The sequence below is a fragment of the Rhinolophus ferrumequinum genome, chromosome 14, assembly GCF_004115265.2.
Source record: "Rhinolophus ferrumequinum isolate MPI-CBG mRhiFer1 chromosome 14, mRhiFer1_v1.p, whole genome shotgun sequence".
In the NCBI taxonomy this organism is placed as follows: domain Eukaryota; kingdom Metazoa; phylum Chordata; class Mammalia; order Chiroptera; family Rhinolophidae; genus Rhinolophus; species Rhinolophus ferrumequinum.
The window spans coordinates 47,542,100-47,566,028 of record NC_046297.1 but is presented as its reverse complement, the minus strand read 5'-3'; the positions used below and the strand labels follow the sequence as shown (position 1 = coordinate 47,566,028).

The window sequence follows — 23,929 nt, the reverse complement described above, 5'->3', positions numbered from 1 at the left end:
ATATGAAATACAGTATGGGGAATATAATCAATAATATGGGGTGCCAGATGGGTACTAGACTTATCAGGGGGATCACTTCATGGATAGTGTGGATTTCTGACCACTGTGCTGTACACCTGAAGCTGAAGAAGAACAGTACTGAATGTCAACTATAATTAAATATATATACAGGAGCTGCCTCCAAAAATGTATACACATTTTAAGAGATGTTATCTATGCTCAGGCAGTAGTTTGCCGTAATCAGAAGTGTCTGGATGCTGATGGTAACCACTTTGAGCACCTCTTGCAACTGCAGAAGTCAAACGTGACCTGTATTCATCTTTTGTTATCGGTGTAATTTTAATACAGTTTTTCCCTTTCTTAAAATGTGTATGCTTTTTTTTGGCACCCTCTGTATATATAGTCACAGGTTGTGGAGTACAGCTTAGGGAATCAAGTCAGTGGAACTGTAACAGCTATGTATAATGTCAGAGGGATAGTAGATTGGGGAGGTGGAGTTATCCCTTTGTGAGGGGTGTAAATGTCTAACTATTACATTGTTTTGTACACCCAAACTAACAAAACAAAACAAAACAAACAAAAACTTAATGGCACAGGCTAGAGTCAGAATGTCTAGACTGGTTTTTGACTACTATGCCTCTGTTTCATAAAATGGAGATGATAGTAGCAATATTTCACAAAGATTAAAAAACTCGTGTTATGTGTTTAGAATAATATATAGTATTATTATAAGTATAGTGTTAGTAGAAATAATTATTTTATCATTACTATAAGAAATATTTATTGAGTTGAGGTCACTAGAAAAATTTTTACATTTAAATGAGTTCTTCTTAAAATTCTACCTGTGAGCTAATTCTTACACAGATGTAAACAATTCAGCATAGGAGCGTTTCTACTGTGTTTTCATATATATAAAAGCCTAAAATACAAAATATAAAATCTGTCTTGTCATATGTAAGGGTCTAATACAAAAAACAATGATGATTAAATTAGTGAAGTATTGCTATTGATAGAGATAAATGTCACTATTTAATGATTAGTGACTTTAGTCTCATTAAGCATAAATCCTTATAAATAGGCGTATAACTTTCAAGCAAAAGACAATTTAGTGACAAGACAATAAAAAGGTAGGATATAATATATAGGTATATCAAATACATACACAGCTTCAAATAAATGACTAGAAGATTAAAGTTTAGGTGGTGTGTCAGAATATACTCAAACAGCCTTAAAACAATAAAGATAAGGAAGTTATTAAGCATGTTTGATCAGTATGATTTTCACTGAAAAGCTAATTGGCAAAGGTTTAACTTCTTTCCATGTATTTTGGGGGCAAATTCCACGTACTAGCTATTAATATCTTTGAGCCTTTAATTAACTTATTTATAAAATGAAAATAATCTGATTAACACATAGGGTTACTGGTAAGGTTAAATATGATACCACATACATGAGATTTAAAAAACTGTCACGGTTTCCATAAATACAGCCATGGAGTACTAACTAGGAGGCAGTTCGTCATTTAGGTGTGTACCATTCTGCTAATCAAGTGAGTACAGATATGAAGAACTGTAAAACACTGCAAAATACAAAGTCCAAAAATGAGACATCTTATTTGTTCTAAAATACTTGTTCCTCTTCTAGAAGAACCATTTTCTATTTTCAGTTTTAAAGCAGAAGAGCCTCTTTGCAGGTAAAACCTTACAGGAAATCTCAATCTACAAAACAAGTAAAAGAACGGATAACCTTTTAATCCTTATTTCTTAAGCCTTTCTCCTGCCCTACAGCTCCTGGGATATCTCATCTAAAGCAAAGAAAACAGCTAGAAACCTAGGACCGGAACTTGTCTACACATCAAAACCCATTATACTATATTGCGCCACTATAGAAAACTCAAAATGGTATCCTGGTGGGTTCAAGAATGTGCCAGGGTCAAACTGTGTGCCATGACAGCTTAGTTCAGCAACCACTCAGTACCTGTTGAGCCACCTTTAAAACAGGGAGTAATACTACTGACTGCTGTTATTGTGAAGGTTCAATGAAATAACATATGAAAACTGTCTGTGTGGCCGAGATGAAGACCAGTGAGAAGCATGCTCTCATATCTGGCAAAAATCATGTAACAGTTTCCTCTAAGGATGAACAGGAGTGGGTGCAATAAGTGTATGATGCATATTATGAAGATCCATAAAATTCAAAACATCCAAAATTTATTTTGCCTGTGTCTGTAATAAATTACATTGTATTAAAGTCTTGGCAAAAATAATGATGTTTACTCTAACTGCAAATATAAAAATACATGAATAGCTTCAGTGTATTTGGTTAAAAAAAAATGTGTTAATTAGCTATTCTAATAAATCTGATCACAATTTTAACTAATTCCACCATTTCAGATTTCTAAATTCTTCTGTACTGATTCATCATATAAACAAAAACTTGAAATCATTCAACTTAAAAATAAAAACATAACAAAGCACTCTCTAGACCAATTACAAATAATACCAATAATATTTTTACATGCTTAACATTTAAAGGTGGGCAAGGTGCTTTGGGGCCATCTTCCAAAGTCACTCCTGATCCTAAGCATATATCTAGCCTTGTTTATCACCCACAACTACAGTAAAAACAAAATAAAATTACTAAGGCAAGATATAATCCTGAATTGCTACAGAAAGAATAATTGATAATATATTTTTTAACAAATAATGCACACACATTTATATTAAAAAATAACTAAGATTCTTAAATAGTAACATTGACTGAAATTTTTATTAGAATACCTTTTAAAGTTTTATATTAAATAGCACTGTTTGAAACAGTTTGGATAGTTTCAAAAAACCTTTTCTCAGATTGCTAAAATAATACTCTTACTACAGAATATTATAAATGTATCTAGTTTGGAATCCACTCAAAAAAATTAGAGTTAACTCACTCTGATTGTCCTACTCAACTTATTTTTAAGCAAGAAAAAGATTCTGAATATTTTCCTACAACTTTCCTGTGAAAGTTAAGCTTAAGTAAAAAATTTAGGCAGCAATAAAGATTTGGTAGCTATTGCTTATGTAGAATAGGAAAATCAAAACACTTCTACAAATCCAAATTACAGTCCCTATTCATTTCCTTTTTTGAAGATATTTAGGATTAGCAGAAATAACTTAAAGGTACTTTTCTTTAATCATACAATTTTGTATTATATAAATATTCTCTTGAGATTAAACTTTCAGAAATTGTATAATTTTGCATAATGTCACCATAAAAATACTAGTAAATACAGAAATTAAAATTATTGACTAAGATTTACCAGAGTATATTTATGATTAATTGGTTGATGTCTTCTCCCTTTTTTCCCATACCAGAGACGAGACATTTCCTTTCCAGGGCAAATTAAGTTACATCAGATCTTGTAAAAACTGTTTTAAAAAGCATTCTTCCTCTGTCAAAGATAAATTTCCAGCACAAGAGCCCTTCCTACCACAGTGACAAAACAGTTTGCTAGAGACAAAGATTTGATTGACAATACAAAGAGCTAATCACTAAGTAGTGTCCATTGCAAAGAGAGTCCTGAGTGGAGACTGTAAAGCTGGGGAGGGAAGAGAGGGTTTCCCATGTTTAAGTTTGGTTGCGCTGTGCCCAAATGTGCAAAGAAAGGGCTCAAAAGTTTAAAGACACAGAGCATGTATTTCTAAAACCAGTACACTAAGACATACACTAAAAATATCTTAGTCATAAAAAAGTAATAAGCACAGTTGCCCGAGTCCCTCCCAACGTACACAAATTATTTCAATTAACATTGTGTTGTTTGCTCATATAATCATAAAATTATGTTTTTTATTTAGATTTAAGTGTCCTAAAAAATTTCATCTTTTGTGTGTGCATTTTTAAACAATAAAATGTTCTTTGAGGGCTCTTCAACCCTCTTATTTCATGGAATGACTATGTAAAAACAAAGCCAATCTACTACAAATAAATCCTACACAAATACTCAAAATGACCTGAAAATTCCTTTGACTGTTACACAGTACATTTTTACACTGCATTTTCTAACATTTGATTTCTTGAAAAAGTACTTATATTTACTTATGCCTACATATACTTCACTAACCAGTGGCATGCTGAATATAACCAAATAAGTCAAATTTTAAGAATATTATTATGTCTACAAACTAAAATTATCCAGAGTTCAATTTTAACTAGACAATCAATGTTATAATATAGTACAGCGGAAGATTTCTTCCATTTTAGACCAAACCTGCTCCTGCCTTCACCTTGTTGTGGGTACACCGAGAACTGTGTACACAGTGACACCCTTCACACACACGCACCACCTCTCTAGTACACACAGCACTGCACCACCCCCCGCACACTTCCGTCCTCCACCTTCCAGCATGTACATGCACAGCACAGAGCACGCCCCACACTGAACGTCCCCCAACCGGCCCCACCCCACTTACCCTACCATCTCTTTCCCACAAGCTCTCAGGAGCACATTATAACCATCTCCACACTGGCCTTACTACATACAGAGTCCCATCGTACATCCACACCACCCCGTCACTGGATTCCCCCTGGCCACACCGACGACATTACAGGATTTGGTGGTGGTGGGGGTGCCACTTTGGAAACCTATTCATTACTTAGTCAGATTTCCTAAAAATTAAAAATATTGTATGTGTACCAAAATGTATTTAAATGAGATTGTTAAACACACATGCACACACACACACACAGAGACACGCACACACACGAGTGCACCAGGATAGCCTATTTTGTTGGCTGTCTACTCAATATACATCACCAAAGCTTCTAATACAGCTTTGATTTTCCTCAGATCATCTTTTCAGTCATGTTGTTTCTGAGAAGGCTACCTTCATGCCAGTACAGGATGTGTCCTGACAGATCTATACAAGTGGCTCTCAAAGTTTAGCCTGCATCAGAGTCATCTGGATCATTTGTTAAAACACAGAATGCTGGGCTCCAAAATCAGTTTCTGGTTAAGCAGATGGAATGGGGTCTGAGAATCTGAATTTTTAATAAATTCCTAGATGCTGCTGATGCTCACAGTCTGGGGACCACACTTTGAAAAAACAACAAAATCACAATGATATATCATCTCACATTTGTCAGAATGGCTAGTATCAAAAAGATAAAGAAATGACAAGTGTTGACGAGGATGTGAAGCAAAGGGAAGCCTTGTGTAATATATTGGTGGGAATGAAAACTGGTGCAGCCACGACGGGAAACAGTAGAGAGTTTCCTCAAAAATTTAAAATAGAATTACCTTATGATGCAGCAATTCCACTTCTCAGTAAATTTATTCAAAAAAAATGAAAACACTAATTCTAAAAAATATCTGCACCTCCATGTCCATTGCAGCATTCTTTATAATCGCCAAGATATACAAAGGAACACTACTTAGCCATAAAAAAGAAAGAATCTTGCCATTTGTGACAACATGGACGTTAGGGACATTGTAGACCTTAAGGACCTTATGCTAAGTGAAATTAAGTCAGAGGCAAATACCAGATGATCTCACTTACATGTGGAATTTAAAACAACAACCAAAAAAAAAAAAAAAGCACAAACAAGTTTATAGCTAAAGATTACAGATTGGTGGTTGCCAAAAGGTACAAGCTTCCAGTTATAAAATAAGTCATGAGGATGTAATATACAGTGTGGTAACTATAGTTAGCAATTCTGTAGTGCATATTTGAAAATTTGCTAAGAGAGTAGATCTTAAAAGTCCTTATTATAAGAAAAAATTTTTTTCCTTAACTGTGTATGGTGATGAATGCTAACTAAACTTATTGCAGTGATCATTTTGTACTATATACAAATATCGAATCATTTTATTGTACACCTGGAACTATGCTATATGCAATTGTAACTCAATTAAAAAACTGGTTTAAGCTATTTTTTGAGTGTTTTTCTGTTTCATGAAGCGAAATGCTTCCTAATTAATAAACATAGTATCTAGCAGACATAAAATGAGCTCAGTAAATCTCTTTCTTGTCTTTTCTTTTTTCATGGTGTTTAGAAAACATAATGTTAGGACATTTACATTTATCCAGACATTCCAGAGCTTGAAGCAGATGTCAATTTATCGTTAGTGCAAAATGACAGACTTCAAAATGAAGCACTTTTAAAAACACCTAGCTTTAAGACTGAAAATAATCTGCTCCTATAATTCAGATATTCAACATAATCTTTTTTCTCTCCTTTCTTTATTGGGGCTGAAATTATTAAATTATCTTTTATGATTTCCTCAGTCGGGAGAGGTCTACTAGAAGCAATAATACATTTTCTACCACACTCAGTATTTAAAGTAATATTTTAGAATTTTAATATTTCAAATCATAAACTAGCCTGTCATTTACCCATCTTGTCTCTTCTCACAATCCATATTAAATAACATTTTGGATTTTTAATGGAAATTTTATAGCCCATAACTTTTGGCTAGTAACTGAGGAAGACTATTAAGAGGGAAAGCAAAGGATTGGTTCAAAACTTTCCTGAGACAGATAACATCCTCATTTAACATTATTAATAGTCAAAACAGACCACATTAGGCATAATTCCTGGGTGCCAAATGCTAACAACAGAAAATACATGAATAGTCTAGAACTAGAGATCTACTCTACAACACAGTGCCTGTAATGACACTGTATTGTATAGCTGAAGATTTGCTAAGAGGATAGATCTTATGTTAAGTGTTCTTATTACAAAATAACAACAATAAAGAGAGTGGGAAAAAAGATTTTGAGTTGATGTCTATGTTTATGGCATAGACTGTTGCGATGCTTTTTACTTGACTCCAATCTCATCAAGTTATATATATTAAATATATACAGCTTTCTGTATGTCAAGCATACCTCAATAAAGTGATTCTAAAAATACTCAATACAAAAATATTATACAAGACCATCTGAATTAACTCATAAATTCTAATTGTTTTTAATGCTTTTGATCTCTACATTTTTCCCATTTATTCAGTTTCTTCTGGAGTTATGATTTACAACACTATGTGATCTAATCAATGCAAAATTATATATATTCTTCAATTGCCTTTAGGAGAAATGTGACCTCACTGTACTTAGTGCCTTAGACACAGACACTCCTTTCACGGCAAACAAAATCAATTCTGTATGGATTCTGCTGGCTAGGCTGAGAAGAGATAAGGAATGTTTTGTTTTGTTTTATATGTTGACTCAATTTTAATTTTGGCATAACTTGCGTTTAATTAAAAAAAACAATTTTAATTTTGGCATTACTTGTGTTTAATTAAAAAAACCAAACCCATGTGTTTAATAAAATGAACACCAGAATGCCCTTTGTCTGGCAGCTTAAGAAATAAAATGTTAGCCATACAATTCAAACTTCCTGATACTGGTGCTTCTTAGAAGTTGCAGCAATTCCAAACTGTTGGCAACAGTCTTCTCTGGGTAACCTAGTAAACAACCATGTCAATCACTCGACTTAATTAATGCCAATTAAGAAAAAAGAACTGACTCCACATGGCAATCATCACATACTAGTAAAAACCCAAATCCAATAACGACATAATATGAGAAATTCTATGGTCTAATATGCCAAGTTTAGGTTCAATATTTTATATTCATATAATTTAAATGGAGAATACTAAAAATTAATATAAAAATATGAAGATTCTATAAATGATATTTAAAAACTACCTAAACTAGAAAGCAGATTCTAAAATATCATGAGTAATTACAAAACCTTTGCACAGATTTATGTAACAAGTAGTCAACATATTTACACTTACACTTACATGAATGAACTAAGTTTCGATTGTCTGAAAAAATGTGAGTAATGTCAAGCACCTCCAAATCAACAAGTCATCTCAGAAACCAAAAATCAAATGGAACGTATTTTTATCAATACTTTGGCAAGAGGGAGAAGTGGGGTAAACCAAAACAATTTTCTTCTAATACCAATCATTACTTTAGTAAATGAAACACGCTAATATGTTGTATAATCTATTGGCATATAATCTTAGTAAACTCATATTTTTAAATTTAATCAATAAGATAAGCCTGGGAGGTAAACTTCAAAATAAATCAATTATAGTTAATAAAGTCAATTTCCTACTTGTTTCTATCATCCTAGGAAAACTGAATGTTTTAATTAGTAGGTACGGAGTATGAAAGATACTGAACTGTAAGTGGTATAATATTAACTTTAGAGATGAAAAGAATGGAAAAGTTTTTCTGCCAGCTCATATCGCAAAAGAAGTGAAATTCAACCCAAAGGCAGAGGGATAACAAGCAATTTTAGCTTAAAACGATCCACTTTTAAGGCCTGTGTCATCAAGCAGTATGACTGGGCATACCCAACACGTGGTACTTTGAAACCTAAAACTTTCAGAGGATTCTACTAGAGAGCCTCTTGAAATTGGTACTTGGGATTCAGGATGATATAGCCTGAGGGTGCAGTAAGTGCCATGACATCTGGTGACAGGATACAAATGACCTATATTACTGTAGCATCATTTTTTAATGGTAAGGAACTTTAAAAATTCTTTTTATGTTACATCAGGTAAATTAAGAATGTAAAATTCACATGAATCTTAAAACAGGCTTCAAAGATACTTCAGGCTTATTGTGGTAGCCACTGCTTTTGTCTACACCACTAGAATTTGGGTACTTGTCAAGTCCACCAGACTTTAAAGAGTAGTTGATGGACAAATTAAAGAAGTGCAGATCAATTAATTATAGCCTGGTATGTATACTCAAAGGCAATATTAGGAGAGGGAAATCAAGACATGTGATAGGAGTCTTTTGGTATGTAAGGAAGCTATGCCTGGAGTAATTGCATCAGCATGGCTACTACTGATAAGAAAAACATTTTTAGAAATCAAGGCTCAAATGATTAAAGAAACCTTTCTCCATAGCGAACCAAATTTATGCTTTTGGTGTGCAGATGCAACATCAAAAAAGAGTAGTATTTTGAAAAATATTTTATACAATATAACTTGCATGACACAGACCTGAAAATTAAACTATATTATGATCAACACCATCTGAAAGAAACTTCCAGTCTTAATATTGTGTAAGTTTAACACTACACCTTAAGTGGTGGCATGTGTTATACGATAGTGGTTTTCCATCTGTACTATACAATGTAATCATCTGAGGAGCTTTAAAGAATATTGATAACTAGGTCCCACACGCCATGATTCTGATTTAACTGGTTTGTGGTGACCTTGGGCAATAAGATTTTTGGAAGTTCCCCCAGATTCAAGGTTCTGCCAAGGTTGCCAACTTGGTGTGCTAAAAAGAGTACACGCTCTGAATTGCAGATTAACTACTAAGATTTACAACTATGAAGATTTTAGCCAAATAAGAAACAAGATTAGAGAAATTATCTGTATAATAAACATGACAGTATATGGTTAAATGGGGTACTCTATATGTTCATTATCAATTTATAGGAAATTCAAGGTGGAAGAATATGCTAATAAAACTGTGGGGATGCCATCAGCAAAATCCAAACTGTGGGACATTCTACAGGAAAAATCTGATTTCTTAAAAATTAAAATTACAAGGAAAACAAGAATAGCAAACAAATGGAGAAAGAACCTACATTTACAGAGACTTAAGAGACATTTTAACTAATTGAAACATTTGGATTTTAGTTGGATCTTGATTCAAATAACAAACTAAAATACATTCATATTATATATTTTTTAAACATTTTTATGGTATTTGAAGAAATGTGAACAACTTTTTTGGGAAAAGGAGGGATTACAGATGAAATTAAGTTGATAAAGCTGAGTGATTGGTATATGCAAATTCATTATACTATTAATATCTATTTCTGTATATTTATCAAATCAAAGCACTATCATCAGGAAACGGTAGGTATCAACAGGTATCTTTCCCCACCTTTACCTCAGGAGCTTCCTGACACTGTTGAAATGACATTAGAGCACTTCCCTTTCCAGCGAAAATCCATAAAGCAATCCCCATCAAAAAATAAAAAAGTAAGTAACATTTTCCACAACACTGTAAAGTCCCACATAAAACGTTATCCTCACTACACATGCTCTACTGTCTTCCTGTTATTGGATATTGGCAGAAACCAGAGGAAAAGTTTCTGTAATAAATAGTTCCTTTTCAGTGGCAAAGTATGGTTACTAAAATCCCCAAAGCAGAAGAATTCAAAATTAACAAACTCAAGATATTATGGTCTATTATTTCCAAAGTTAAGTGCTTCAAATCCAGTGGAGAGAAAATTCCCAACTCCCTTACTTGATTGAAAATATTGCCATCGACCTTGCACCCAAGTGAAAAACTTCACCATTACCTGGTTGTTACTAAATCCAGTCTTAATTAGTTACTAATACCTTTTTTGAAAAGTTTATTTCATCCCGTTCTACGCCACCTTCAACTGTTGCTGCCGCATACAGATACACTTCTTGGATCACCTGGGCTATTTTACAAGCCTCCTAAAGCTAATTTTAATACAAAAGGATGATTCTCCATATGGCAACACCCAAGTAACCATCATCCAGAATAAAATATAGAACATCTCTAGGACTTTATAAAGTTCCCTCCTGCTCCTTGCCACCCAATAACCCCCAGAAACATAATCTGATGGACTTTTGACTAGTTTTGCCCTTCTGAGTTTATGTAAATGGACTTATACAGTATACTCTTTGTATATGGCTTGGCTTCTTTTACTAAACATATTATCTGTGAGGCTCATCTATGTTGTTGGTCTGCACCAGATCTTTTCTTTGCTATATGATTTGGAATTTTATAAATATTCCAATATTTATTTATACATTCTCCTGACAGGCATTCATGTTGTTTCCAGTTTGGGGCTATTTGTGAATAAAGTTGGTGTGAAGATTAATAATGTTGGTTTAAGTATTAAAAGAACCCAAAATAAATGCTCAGTATATGTATTACCTCTTTCCCTCCATTATACTAAAGGAACCATAGAAACTGATTTTATATATAGTACATAGAATGGACTTAATTAACACATTCAAAATCAGGTTCACGTTTTACACAAGACATGCCATGTATATCTTCAATCATTATACATGTTAAGTGCATGCACAATAAATTTGTATCACATAAACAACCACAAACATTAACAAATGGATAACAAAATTTGACCCATTTATTATCACATTTTAGTATCTGCTCTGTATTTTCTAATGTGTCAAGAAGAGATTAATCCAGGCAATCACAACAGAAAAACCAATAAGTGTCACCCTATCAATCCCATAAGACAAAGCATGTAAAACATGCTGTGCATCATTAAAAGATGTATCCCTAGAAGGGGTTACAAAAAGTTGATTTGTGTTAATTTGGCCATGTAGATAAGTTCATTAAACTTGAACACATAACATTTTTACTATTTCGTAAAATTAGCATCAGTTTCTTTCCCTAGTGTTATTATTACATTCATGTCAAGATGATGCTTGCGTATGGACTCAGAAAAGAGTGCTAATTTGCATAAATGTGTTAAATGACTGCTGTACCAGCTCCATGCAGGAGACAATACTAAAATGAATCAGATCTAAAAAAAAAAAGTTATGAAATTTAGTATAACAGTAATTAACATGATTCTAAAATGCACTCAGTAAGTCATCTGATTGCTGATACGTTGCATCTCTAGTATTTTAAAGCAAAAGAAAAATGAGAAGTAGTAGTAATCCAAAGATACTAATCAGATTCATTCAATGAAACACATGGACAGGAAGCCTTTAAAAAATTATTCTTTTGTACAAAGATCACTTGTACTTTCCCGTATTACCACGAAGCTATAAAAATTCACACAAAGGAAAAAGATGAATGAAATCTTCAGTTTTTTTCCTTACCTCCCATTCTCTGGCTGCTGCTTCATTAGTAGAATCCTCGTTTGTTTCAGATTCTTCTATCTTTTTTACAACTATAAATCCAGGTTCTCTGGTATATTCACCAGTATCTTCTGCATATATTTCTGGACTCCACTGAATGAAGAAGGCATACAAGTGGTCTGTCCTGTTAGAACAAGTGACTATTAATAATAGATCTAGTGTTCTGTGCTATTAGATAGAATTCCAAAATTATGTTGGTTAAATATCTTGACAAAACTTGAGGACTTAAAATATACACAAAATATACTATGCTTTATTTAAAAAGATAACAAAGCCCACTACAAGGAAAACATTAACTTAAAAATTTTTTGGCTGTGTTCTATCAAGTTGTTCTGAGTATATTAAGATTTTCCTTGGCATGTTTTTGACTAGCTCAGATGCTGTCCATGGTAATGTTTTTTCTCTTTAAAGCAACTAGTAATGGAAAGCGAAACTGAACCCACAATTTTGACATCATTTACATAAGCTAATTATCCCAAATATAAGCAAACAATTTACTAATTCCCTATTTTGAAACATGACTAGTATGCAGAATTTTTCTAAGTTAATAGAAATTTAATGCTTTGTGTTTAACTATAAATGATATTAATACCAGGAACACACAGTTTATTATTGGTTCAGGGGTAGATTATCTAATCTTTTAAATCTCATTTCCCTTTTCAATTTTGTTTACTATTGGAAAGCCTGTTGTTATAAAAGATAACTGAATCCCTGATAAACATATTTGAGGGTCAAACACACATTTCAAGTATCTATATTTTGTTGGCTTTAATTAGCATGAAAATTGAAAATTTATTATAAATTTTTCAACCTCCCATATGCCAATCAATAACAATGGTTTTAAAATTATGTTTCCAATTTAATTATTTTTTAAAGTGTCATTTATTATGTGGCAGTTAACATTAAAACAGTGTTAAGTTTTATCTTTCAGATAATTCATCCCTACCAAAACAACAACTTTCATAAATTACATGTATACAATGAAGTTCAAAATCCTAATAAAACTAATTTTTAATTAACATTAACGAAAGTGCTAGGACAATATCAAAATGGAAAATTCCATGTAAAAATTAAAATAAAGCCAACAGTAATGAAAAAAACGAAATCTTTATGTTAGCTGTAACTAAAGATATAAGGCACACCTCATTTTATTGCGCTTTATTACGTTTCACAGATATTTCATTTTTTACAAACTGTAGGTATGTCGCAGCCCTGCATCGAGCAAGTCTACTGATGCCACTTTCCCAACATTTGCTCACTTCATGTCTCTTTGTCACATTTTGGTAATTGTTGCAATATTTCAAAATTTTCCATTATTGTATTTGTTATGGTGATCTGTGACCAGTGATCTTTGATGTTACTATTGTAATTGTTTTGGGGTGTCATGGACCATACCCATGTAAGATAGCAAATTTTATCTATAAATATTGTGTATGTTCTGACTGTTCCACCAACCAGCCATTCCTTCATCTGTCTTTCTCTCAATGGGCCTCCCTACTCTCTAAGCACAAAAATATTGAAATTAGGCCAATTAATAACCTTATGGTGGACCTCTAAGAGTTCAAGTGAAAGGGAGAGTTGCATGTCTCTCACTTTAAATCAAAAGCTGGAAATGATTAAGCTTAGTGAGGAAGCATGTCGAAAGACAAGATAGACCAAAAGCTAGGCCTCTTGCGCCAAATAGTTAGCAAGTTGTGAATGTAAAGGAAAAGTTCTTGCAGGAACTTAAAAGTGCTACTACAGTGAACACACAAATAATAAGAAAGTGAAACACCCATATCGCTGATACGGAGAAAAAGTTTTAGTGTTCTGCTTTAGTCCAGAGCAAGGCCCTTACCTCGCTTCAATTCCATGAAGGCTGAGAGAGGCAAGGAAGCTATAAAAGAAAAGCTGGAAGCTAGCAGGGGTTGGTTCATGAGATTTAAGGAAAGAAGCTGTCTCTAACTTCAAAATTCAAGGTTAAGCACCAAGTGCTGATGTAGAAGCTGCAGCAAGTTATCGAGAAGATCTAACTAAGAAAATGAAGGTGGCTACACTAACCAACAGATTTTCTTTGCACACTAAACAGCCTTGAAGAAGATGCCATCTAGGACTTTCATAGCTAGAGAGGAGAAGTCACTGCTTAGCTTCAAAGATTCAAAGGACAGGACAGGCAATCTCTTAGGCACTAATGCAACTGGTGACAAAATTGAAGCCAGTGCTCATTTATCATTCTGAAAATCCTAGGGCCCTTAAGAAGTATTCTAAATTTACTCTGCCTATGTTCTATAAATGAAACTACAGAGCCTGGATGGCAGTACATCTGTTTATACTATGGTTTACTAAATATGTTATACTCATTGTTGGACCTAATACTCAAAAAAACCCCCCAAAAAACCAAAAACAATAAACACAAAAATTTCTTTCATTGACAATGCACCTGGTCAGCCAAGAGCTCTGATGTAGATGTACAATGAGATTTAAGCAGTTTTCATGCCTGTTAACACAATATCCCTCCTGCTGCCTTATAGATCAAGATGTAATTTTGATTTTCGTCTTATTATTTAAGAAATACATTTCATAAGTCTGTAGCTGCCATTAACAGTGATTCCTCTGACAGACTTGGGCAAAGTATATTGAAAACCTTCTGGAAAGACTTCACCATTTTAAATGCCATTAAGAATATTTGTGATTCATGGGAAGACGTCAAAATATCAACATTAACAGGAGTTTGGAAAAAGTTGATTCCAACACTCCTGGATCACTTTGAGGGGTTCAAGACTTCAAAGACTTCAAGTAACTGCAGATGTCATGGAAACAACACAAGAACTAGAACCAGAAGTACAGCCTGAACCTGTAACTAGATTGCAACAACCGCATGATTAAACTTCAACAGATGAGGAATTGCTTCTTATGGATGAGCAAAGACAGTGGTTTCTTGAGATGGAAACTACTCCTGGTGAAGATGCTGTGAAGACTGTTGAAATGACAACAGATTTAAAATATTACATAAACTGAGTTGATAAATCAGTGACAGAGTTTGAGAGGAGTGACTACCGTTTTGAAAGAAATTCTACTGTGGGTAAAATGCTATCAAAAGGAATCGCATGCTACAGAGAAATTATTCATGAAAGGAATTGTCAATCGATGTGGCAAATTTCTTTGTTGCCTTATTTTAATTGCCCCAGTCACTGCAACCTTCAACAACCACCACCCTGATCAGTCAGAAGCTCTCAACATTGAGGCAAGACCTGCCACCAGAAAAAAGATTATGATTCACTGAAGGCTCAGACTGTTAGCATTTTTAAGCAATATTTTTTAATTAAGGTATGTATGTATGTTGTTTTTTGAGACATGTTATTACACGTTTAACAGACTACAGTATAGTGTAACGTAACTTTCACAGGCACTGGGAAACCAAGATATTCGTGTAACTCGCTGTATGTGATCTTTGCTTTGTTGTGGTGGTCTGGAACCGAAACTGCAGTATCTCTGAGGTATGCCTGTAAATTTTACATGGTAGTCATCTTGATATTATTGACAAATCTGAATATTTGGCCCTGTGCCTTTGCAGTATTCATTAATTATGAAAATCACATCATATTTTTAAATCAGTCTAATCACATTTTGTTGAATGCACACATTGTATTGTATATTTGGGCGAAAGGGGGATAGAGAAGAATTTTATCATTATATCCCTGAAAGGAGTAGTCTTCAGAGCAACATATAAAGACTTTCTAAGAAATACACAGAAACGTAAAGGAATCACTTTCTTCATCTTCTACTTTCATATGTTACTCTTCACTTACATCAATTTGCTTGAAATCTGTGGTCAAGGTATCTTACAGAGTCCCTGTTCTCGGCTTTCACTAAAGCACTTTTCCTGTTTTATTACAAAAATGTATACCCTCACCCATCCAGAATTTTACAATGGTCCATGCCTTAAAGTATAAAAACTTCCAGGCTTCCCAAAGTTAGTATTGAGACAGGGAAAGAGTCTAAAGACTGGGTCCTTTTGCACATCAGGTGGTTTCTAATTCACTGATTTTCACAAAACTGAAGGAGTTTTGAATGGAGTTGTTTGTTGATGATCACTAAAAATAATTTTGATGAAAGATGATTAACTTTTGGAATATAAATAGAAAACCTGTTTAAAGAGTTGAGTAACATTATAATAATAAAACTCTTCACAGCCTCATAGGCTGTTTTGTGAACAAAGCTTCTAGTACTTAAAAGAAAAAGAAAAAAGGAGGGGGCAGAACTGAAGGGCTGAATACCATCTTATTCTTTCAATAAACAATATTCATCAACAGATACACAAATTAACTGGGAGACAGGCCCATTTATTAAGACATTTCCTACGATATTTTACTTTTTATGTGTAATAATTATGAAAATTTATAATTTATGTTGTCATAATCAATTGTGTGTTAGTAATAATTTTAACAACAAAATTAAATTTTCTTCTGGATTTACTTAACATTTGGAATGAGGTAGTTGTTTACAGATAATGTTTTCTTGGATTTCTGCATGTCTAGTGAGTAGAGGTATTGAGTACCTTTGTCCAGCCTTATCTTTTCAAGTATATCAGCATAGGAGAGAGCATAGCATAGTCTTAGGAGGTAAAACGTTTCTCAACTCTAGAGCCAAGGGTAATCATGCTTCCCATACAATTATAAACGGTTTGGGTTCCCTAAACTTATGGTTCCTCTTCTGTACCATCACCCATGGCATATGTATCTGTCACCTGGCCTTCTTCACATCACACTGTGGAAAGTAAGGCTCAAAGAACTCATGCAAATGCTGGTACTCTGACTACTACAATTGTGACTCTTGCATTTTCTGCCAGCGTGCATTAAACGGAGACAGACCAACTTGTTAGCTTGCAAGTAAGGTAAACCTTAGGCCCTTTAGTATTTTGACAACAGTCACAGACAATTTTAAAATAAATGTAATTTCAGTATGTACACACACACACACACACACACACAGACACATAAATGTATAAGTCTATGTAATTTACAAAGAAATATAATAGGAAATAAAAATACAGTACTTTTTAATAAGATTCTGTGAGGCGGTATAATGGAAATATAAGCTCCAAGACAAAAGGTAATCATGCAAATTTTGTTAAAGAAGAGCAGAAATAGCAGAAATAGTTTCTTACACGGGTAACAGTTTAACTTAAGATGCCAGTATTTACAATACAGTGATGACAGACATCCTTTACAATTGCTTAAACTTATAATGAAAATTTTATTGTGTAGGGGATACAAAAAATAGTTTGAAGACCACATCCTTTTAGAAGCATATTTAGCACTATGTATATAGCAGGCATTCAGTAAGTATTTGAGGAGATTTTTAAAAGGGATTATATATCATTATCTGCCTTGAAGGGGCCATACCAGTTAGTATTTTGATGAGCTTTCTTGCTCTAAGACATTTTAAGAAAGTTTCCTTACTACTATAACTAGGTCTATATTCATATTTTTGTATTAAACTACAAAGGGGAATAATATTAAAAATGGGGTAAATTAAAGAATATAAAATAGGAGCTAAATTATTTTAAATAGATTTAATGTCAGCTTTTATTCATAAACTATTTGTTTCAAAAGTACTTTGTCATTGGTGTTAAGTGACATATAAAATTTTAATTCTGAGAATCTCAATGTTTTTCAGTTTTTGTTATTGTTTCTTTCTTTACCTTTCTTGTGGCACAGCAAACCAATACTCATGTTTCTTATCTCTTTGTGCATACTGCTGCATTGTTGCACTTGCTTGAGACACAAATGTTTTCCTCATTGGTTTTCCAACTCTAAGACATAAAAACTTATGTAATCGGTGCCTTCTCTTTTCTCTCAGAAGTGCAGAACCTGGAATTGAGATGCAAATAGTGTTTATTCAATTCTTATACACCATGCTTAAATAATTTAGATTAAATAATGTCTACTTCCAAACTTCTGACAAATAATTACAGAATAAAACTTCAATTTACTAATACCCACTTTGGTGAATTCTCTTAAGTAATTTGTATTTTTTTCCATCAAAGGTACAGGTATAGCAAGACTAATGAACTAACAGCCACTTTATGAGCTTAAATTATGTCTAAGGGTATCAGGGAAAAATGTGAAAGCTTCAGAAACTCTTTTGTTAAATTTTTGTTTGTAACAACCATCCTAAAGTAATTCCATATACATGTATAATTTTCTGCCTTCTAGGATAACAACTGAATAAGTCTGTAGTATTTCTAAAGGTTTACTTTAATATGATTGTTACAAACATTTAACAGGAAGTTCTGAAGCTTTTACATATATACAAAGGTGTGATAAAACAATCAACATTCTAAAATAACATTCTCTATCAGCCTTCTAGAATAACAACTAAGTCTATAGACTTATTTGAAGGTTTACTTTAATATTGTTGTTACGGACAGAAATTTAATAAAAAAGCTTCTAAAGCTTTTACATACAAATAAAGGTATGATGAAAGAATCAATAATATGCTAGATTGGGCTATCTGTTTCGACAGTTTATTAAGCATGAATTATTGTTAACTCTTCCAACCAGAGATACTGACATAAGGTACACTAAGTGTCTGATAATAAGGTTGAATTCAGGAATCAGGACATTAATTAGCTTACAAAGGCAGCATAGTGTGGAGGAAAAAGCACTTAGTCATACTTAAGAGATCTGGGAACTAGCCATGGCTTTTTTCAATATAATATTGTGGAAGTGGAAGGTACATAATTTATCTGAGCCCAAATATTTGCATCTGGTTAAAAAGTAAACTTTTACAATTCTTCCTACAGTTATGTTCCAGTTTTATATTAAACATTTTTATTTTAAAGTCACTAAATACTGACTTTATAATACTGACTTTTGAATACTGCCCTATTATAGAATCTTAAGTTACTTAAAATTAGTAACTTGACTGGTTACTCCCACACCCCTCTTAAAAAAAAAACAAACTAAAACAACAAAAACAAAAACTAAATGGTAATCCTGGGATACCTAATCTAACCCTATCTGCCAACTCTTCTCCTTTCAGCATTTTGTTATAATAGAGTCTCCTCCTATCAAACCCTGCAGCACAATAAACCCACTACGATCAAAGTAGTCTATCGCATTATTAGGTTAAACAGAACCCCTTATTTTATCTTTTTCCAAGATTCTAAATACAAGGCAACCATCAGACACGAAGATATCAAATAAAGATATGCATGTCAGCATTCTTTACAACTTCAAATACGGAAAATATCTTAACGATATGAAGTGTTAATAACAACTGAATGTCTTAACAACATGAACTTGGCTAAATTACAGGCCATTAGAAACCATGTTTTCAAAGAACTATAATGACATGGGCAAACGTTTAATGACATAAAATATTATGTGAAAAAAGGAAATTACAACACTATATCCAGTATAATCCTGATTTTATATAAGAAATACATATGTATAGATACACATAAATATCAAAATTGTATGTATGTGTATATGAACGTACATATACATACATATGAACATACATATACACATATATACCAAAGATCAAAGATAAATATTTACCACATGTTAACAATGATCATCTCTAGGAGATGAATTCCAGGTAATTTTTGTAAATTTTCTAAAATCCTACATTTTTTGTCAAATGATCATTAATGAACATTCATTAGTTCTGATTAATAAAGAAAAAAAGTTACAAAAGAAGCACTACTCAGTCTTTTACAGCACTTGCTTTGAGTAAATTAATTCCTTAACATCTACTGAATATAATCCTTAGGTCTTCAGAGTACCTAAATAATATGATGGAAAGAAAATTCAGTGTTTTAAAAACTAGACTAAACCCTTGTGCATTGCTGGTGGAAATGTAAAAGGTGCAGCCACAGTGGGAAAAATAGTTCGGCCAGTTCCTCAAAAACTTAAAAAATATAGGATTACCACAGAATCTAGCAAATCCACCTGTGGGTATATATTCAAAAAAAACTGTAAGGAGGGACTTAGATATTTGCACTCCAATATTCACAGCAGCATTACTCACAAAAGACAAAAGGTTGAAACAATTTATATGTCCATCAATGAATTAAAAGATAAAGAAAATGTGGCATTTATAGTGAAATATTATTAAGCTTTAAAAAGGAAGGAAATTCTGACACATGCTACAACATATATGAAACTTGAAGGCATTATGCTAAGGGAAATAAGACACACACGAAAGGGTAAATATTATACGATTACACCTATATGAGGTATCTAGAGACAAAAACTCATACAGACTAAAAGTAAAATGGTGGTTGCCAGGGGCCAGGGGGAGGTGAGAGTGGGGGTTATTGTTTAATGAGTACAGAGTTTCAGTTTGGGAAAATGAAAGAGTTCTGGAAATGGATGGTGGTGCTAGTTGCACAACACTGTGAATATAATTAATTCCACTGAATTTTACATTTAAAAATGGTCAAAATGGTAAAGTTTATTTTATATACATAAAAAATTTTGAAGTTAAAAAAATGAAAGAAAAGCTCAGACGATATAAATTGGACTAATCTAGAATCAATATTCCAACAGAATATAAGAAATGTTAGCTAAGATACCTGAGCTACGCACCATTTAAAACATAATGTATTAATAAGCAGAAGCACTATACATTAGAAATAAACCATAAGACTATTACTTTAATTTTTATAAGTAAACTGTACCAAAAAACAAAACTGAAAGAGAAAAGGCTGTTTTAATTTATCTTCAGTGCTGCTTTTTAAAGGAAAACATTTACTCAGACGACGATGGAACGTCTGGATACTTTAAATTTAAAAAATAGATTTTTATGTATAATTATAAAAAAAGATGGAATTACAACTTTAGCAATTATACATTGCAATTAGGATATTATATACGCAATGATAAGAAGACATTTTGATGAGGTAACGTACCAAGAACTAAAAGAGAAAATGGAGAAATCAAAGGTATTACAGACCTTGTATGCATTTTCAAGAAATAAATTGTTGAAAGATAGACTGTGGTGAGTCAGGAATGTTTAAACATGGTGGAAAAGATGCTCCTTATGTTATTATTCACCATGGGACAAGACAACACAACACTAGAAACCAGAGACTACATACTTGTCCCCAGAGAAACATCAGTCAAGGGCCACTAGATTATCCTTCAGTGCCTAAGACACAGCGGCTTTTGAGTCAGTGAGGAAAGAGGGACACAAGATGCAGCAGGATGAACTTCGTATACTATTTTAACACTTACCTTCTATATCGACAGTTGCTATTTTATGCTTAATTTCTTTTTGGGACACCTGTTGAATATTTTCCCTCTGCTGTTTAGTTTGTTGCATAGTGTGCGTTTTCCAGAGTTTCCGTAGCTCTTCTACCTCTGTCTCTGAGACCTGATTATGTTCCTTTCCTTTTATTCCTTTGTCGACAGTTTGCTGCTGTTTAAATTCTGTGGCTTCCCCACAAGGCATACTTTCTTTTTCATCCTGTTCTTGGTGTAGTGAATTCTCACTAAGAAGAAAATTCTGGTCTCCATTACCTTTACTTACGCTTTCTTCTTTAGGGCCTGATATTTCTTGAAAATTATCTGTAGCCTGATCGCCTTCCTTAGTGGCCATTTCAAGATCATTTAAATCAGTTTTAGGAGAAAGCGCCTCAACTTCATTTGTAGGATGTCCAGAATCAGATTTTAACAGATCAGAAGAACTAGTAGACTCCGACACGACTGTCAAACATTCTAGTCCACTCTGAATGACAGTTTGCACAGATTCTGATGACGCACCAGATGATTTATCTCGTCGCAGCTCATCTGAAGAGACAAGCTCCTCTCGTACAGGAGAGAGTTCTGATTCTGTGAACACATCTTCAGAAAGAGACTCCTCAGTGCTCCTAGGAGCAGTGCTGGCACTATCATTACCTGCATCCCGGATTCTGGAGTCTATGTCATCAGTGTTACTTCTTGTAATTTTCTTTAAATGGCAGAAGTCCCTTCCTGATAAGTGATCTATCTCTCTGTCAGTAAACAAAAGTTATTAGACTTTTTAAATTATAGTTCTTTATTGTCCACATGCTTAACACTAAATTAATACTAAAAAGTCTTTTCTAAAAGGATGTAGCATATATCTTTTAACAGCGTATCAAAATTTTGATTTATTCATATAGACCAACAGTTAAGCTTTTGCATCAATTACTTAGTATCTGGGAAACATCAATGTGTGATTTCCTGAATTAATGTACCTGTAGAGAAGATGATGATGTAACACTATAATTCTAAACTGAAATTTATTCACTGATAAAAAATAAACTTAGATACATTTTTGATTAAAATTTAAATGCCTTAATAAAGTACTACATTGATATTACATAGTTGTGCATACACACATGGTGATTATTTAAATTTAAATAGAGATTAAACTAAAATATATGGATAAAATGCAAAGCCGAAAACCAACCTGAATAGAACTGACACAAAAGTACTTAACAGGAATTCTTCAGGCTACCAGCAACAGCTCTTAACAACATTTCTAAGAAATCTTGTTCAGCTAAAGGGTTTAGATATCAGATTGCTGAATGGTTTGTAATTATCTATAGATTTCCATGTTTAATGGTATTTGTATATATAAACAGTAATGTTGAAAAGTTAGATACTTTAAGTTCTGGAAGGTGGTAGTGCAAACATTTATAATATGAAATATAAATCAGCAATTTAAAATGATAATTAAAAGTAGTTTGTGACAAATGGAAATTGCATGAGTTCTTAGCAAAAAACTATTAATGTTTATGCAAATTTGAAAATAAAAAAGATTGAAAAGTCAAGGCAAAAATAATGGCTGTCTCTGGATGGTGAAACTGAGTAACTCCTGCTATTCTGCCTTTTGGTATTTTTCCAACTTTCTATTATTGATACGCATAATTTTTACAAATAGGATAGGAAACTTTTATTTTTAAAAAAGTATTAAATTATCTAAAGTCCAAATCATTAGGTGAAGTCCAATTCGTATCTCTGCCTCTGTTGCATCCAATTCACCTTAAGAAACACAAGCATCTAACTTGTTCTATTAAATATGAAATAGTGCCATCTACTGGTCATCCCCTCTAACTGCATATATAGGATCTTGGAACATGGCAAAAATTTTAAGAAACTGTATCCTGTACATTTAATACCGTGCTTCCCCGAAAATAAGACTGGATCTTATATTAAGTTTTGCTCCAAAAGACACATTAGGGTTATGTTCAGGGGATGTCATCCTGAAAAATTATGCTAGGGCTTATTTTCCAGTTAGGTCTCATTTTCAGGGAAACACGGTAAGACCCTTAGGTAAGAAATAAAGTTGGCAAACCTAACAGGACATACATTTAGATAGATGCTGTAATCTTCAGAGTTAATATGCTGAAAGACTAAATATTTATTTATGCCAATGATGCTGCTACTGCTCAATATCATTCCAGAACAATACTTTTAAAATCAATTTCTCAAGCAATTTAAGCCAGAAAAAACCAATCAAATCTTATACCTCATTTTTGCCACACATGACATTACTCTGAAAAAAAACACTTGATTTATGATTTGTTGCAAATATTTCAAAATCAATTCATATGAGAAGACTGAAAGATATTTCTTTTTGAAGGAATTTTTGTAAACGTTTGAATCAAATGTATGGTCTTTCCAGGGGACATTGTGAATGACAAAACTGATTTGTAAGAGGAGCCCGACAACATCTTTACAGAACAGTTACAGATGATTTCACATAAGAGAATCCCAAACGATCATAACACAGATGGAAAAGCTGGGCAACAGAAAGTTCATCTCATCCACGACTGACAATACACACACACATATATGATCTTGTTTCTCATTTGATCTAACTTCCACTCCATCTGTCTCATCCCTCCACCCACTTCCATAATCCTTATTTGCTGAAACTGACTTTGAATGATGTCTATAAAAATAACTGACACTAGAGGAAATCCTAGGAATTACCTGCACCTCTACAGATGAATTTACCAAGCCAAAATAGTATCTATTGACTGGGAGGTATAATGAAGACTTTTTGAATAAGGAATTT

General features: G+C 33.1%; 1 protein-coding gene across 7 annotated transcripts in view; it reads right to left on the bottom strand.

Moving 5' to 3' along the window:
* OXR1 (oxidation resistance 1) overlaps nt 1–23,929 on the bottom strand; it is a 452,988-nt gene that overhangs the window by 20,052 nt on the left and 409,007 nt on the right. For 5 of the 7 annotated variants that reach the window (XM_033126004.1, XM_033126006.1, XM_033126009.1 and 2 more), the window contains 3 exons: nt 21,118–21,875; nt 17,574–17,742; nt 11,852–12,014 (listed from right to left, as the gene is read on the bottom strand). In XM_033126004.1, the coding sequence (XP_032981895.1) occupies nt 11,852–12,014; nt 17,574–17,742; nt 21,118–21,875 (1,090 nt within the window). Of the gene's footprint in view, nt 1–3,301; nt 3,604–11,851; nt 12,015–17,573; nt 17,743–21,117; nt 21,876–23,929 lie in introns of those variants that run through there. The other 2 variants (XM_033126011.1, XM_033126010.1) reach the window with 2 other exon arrangements.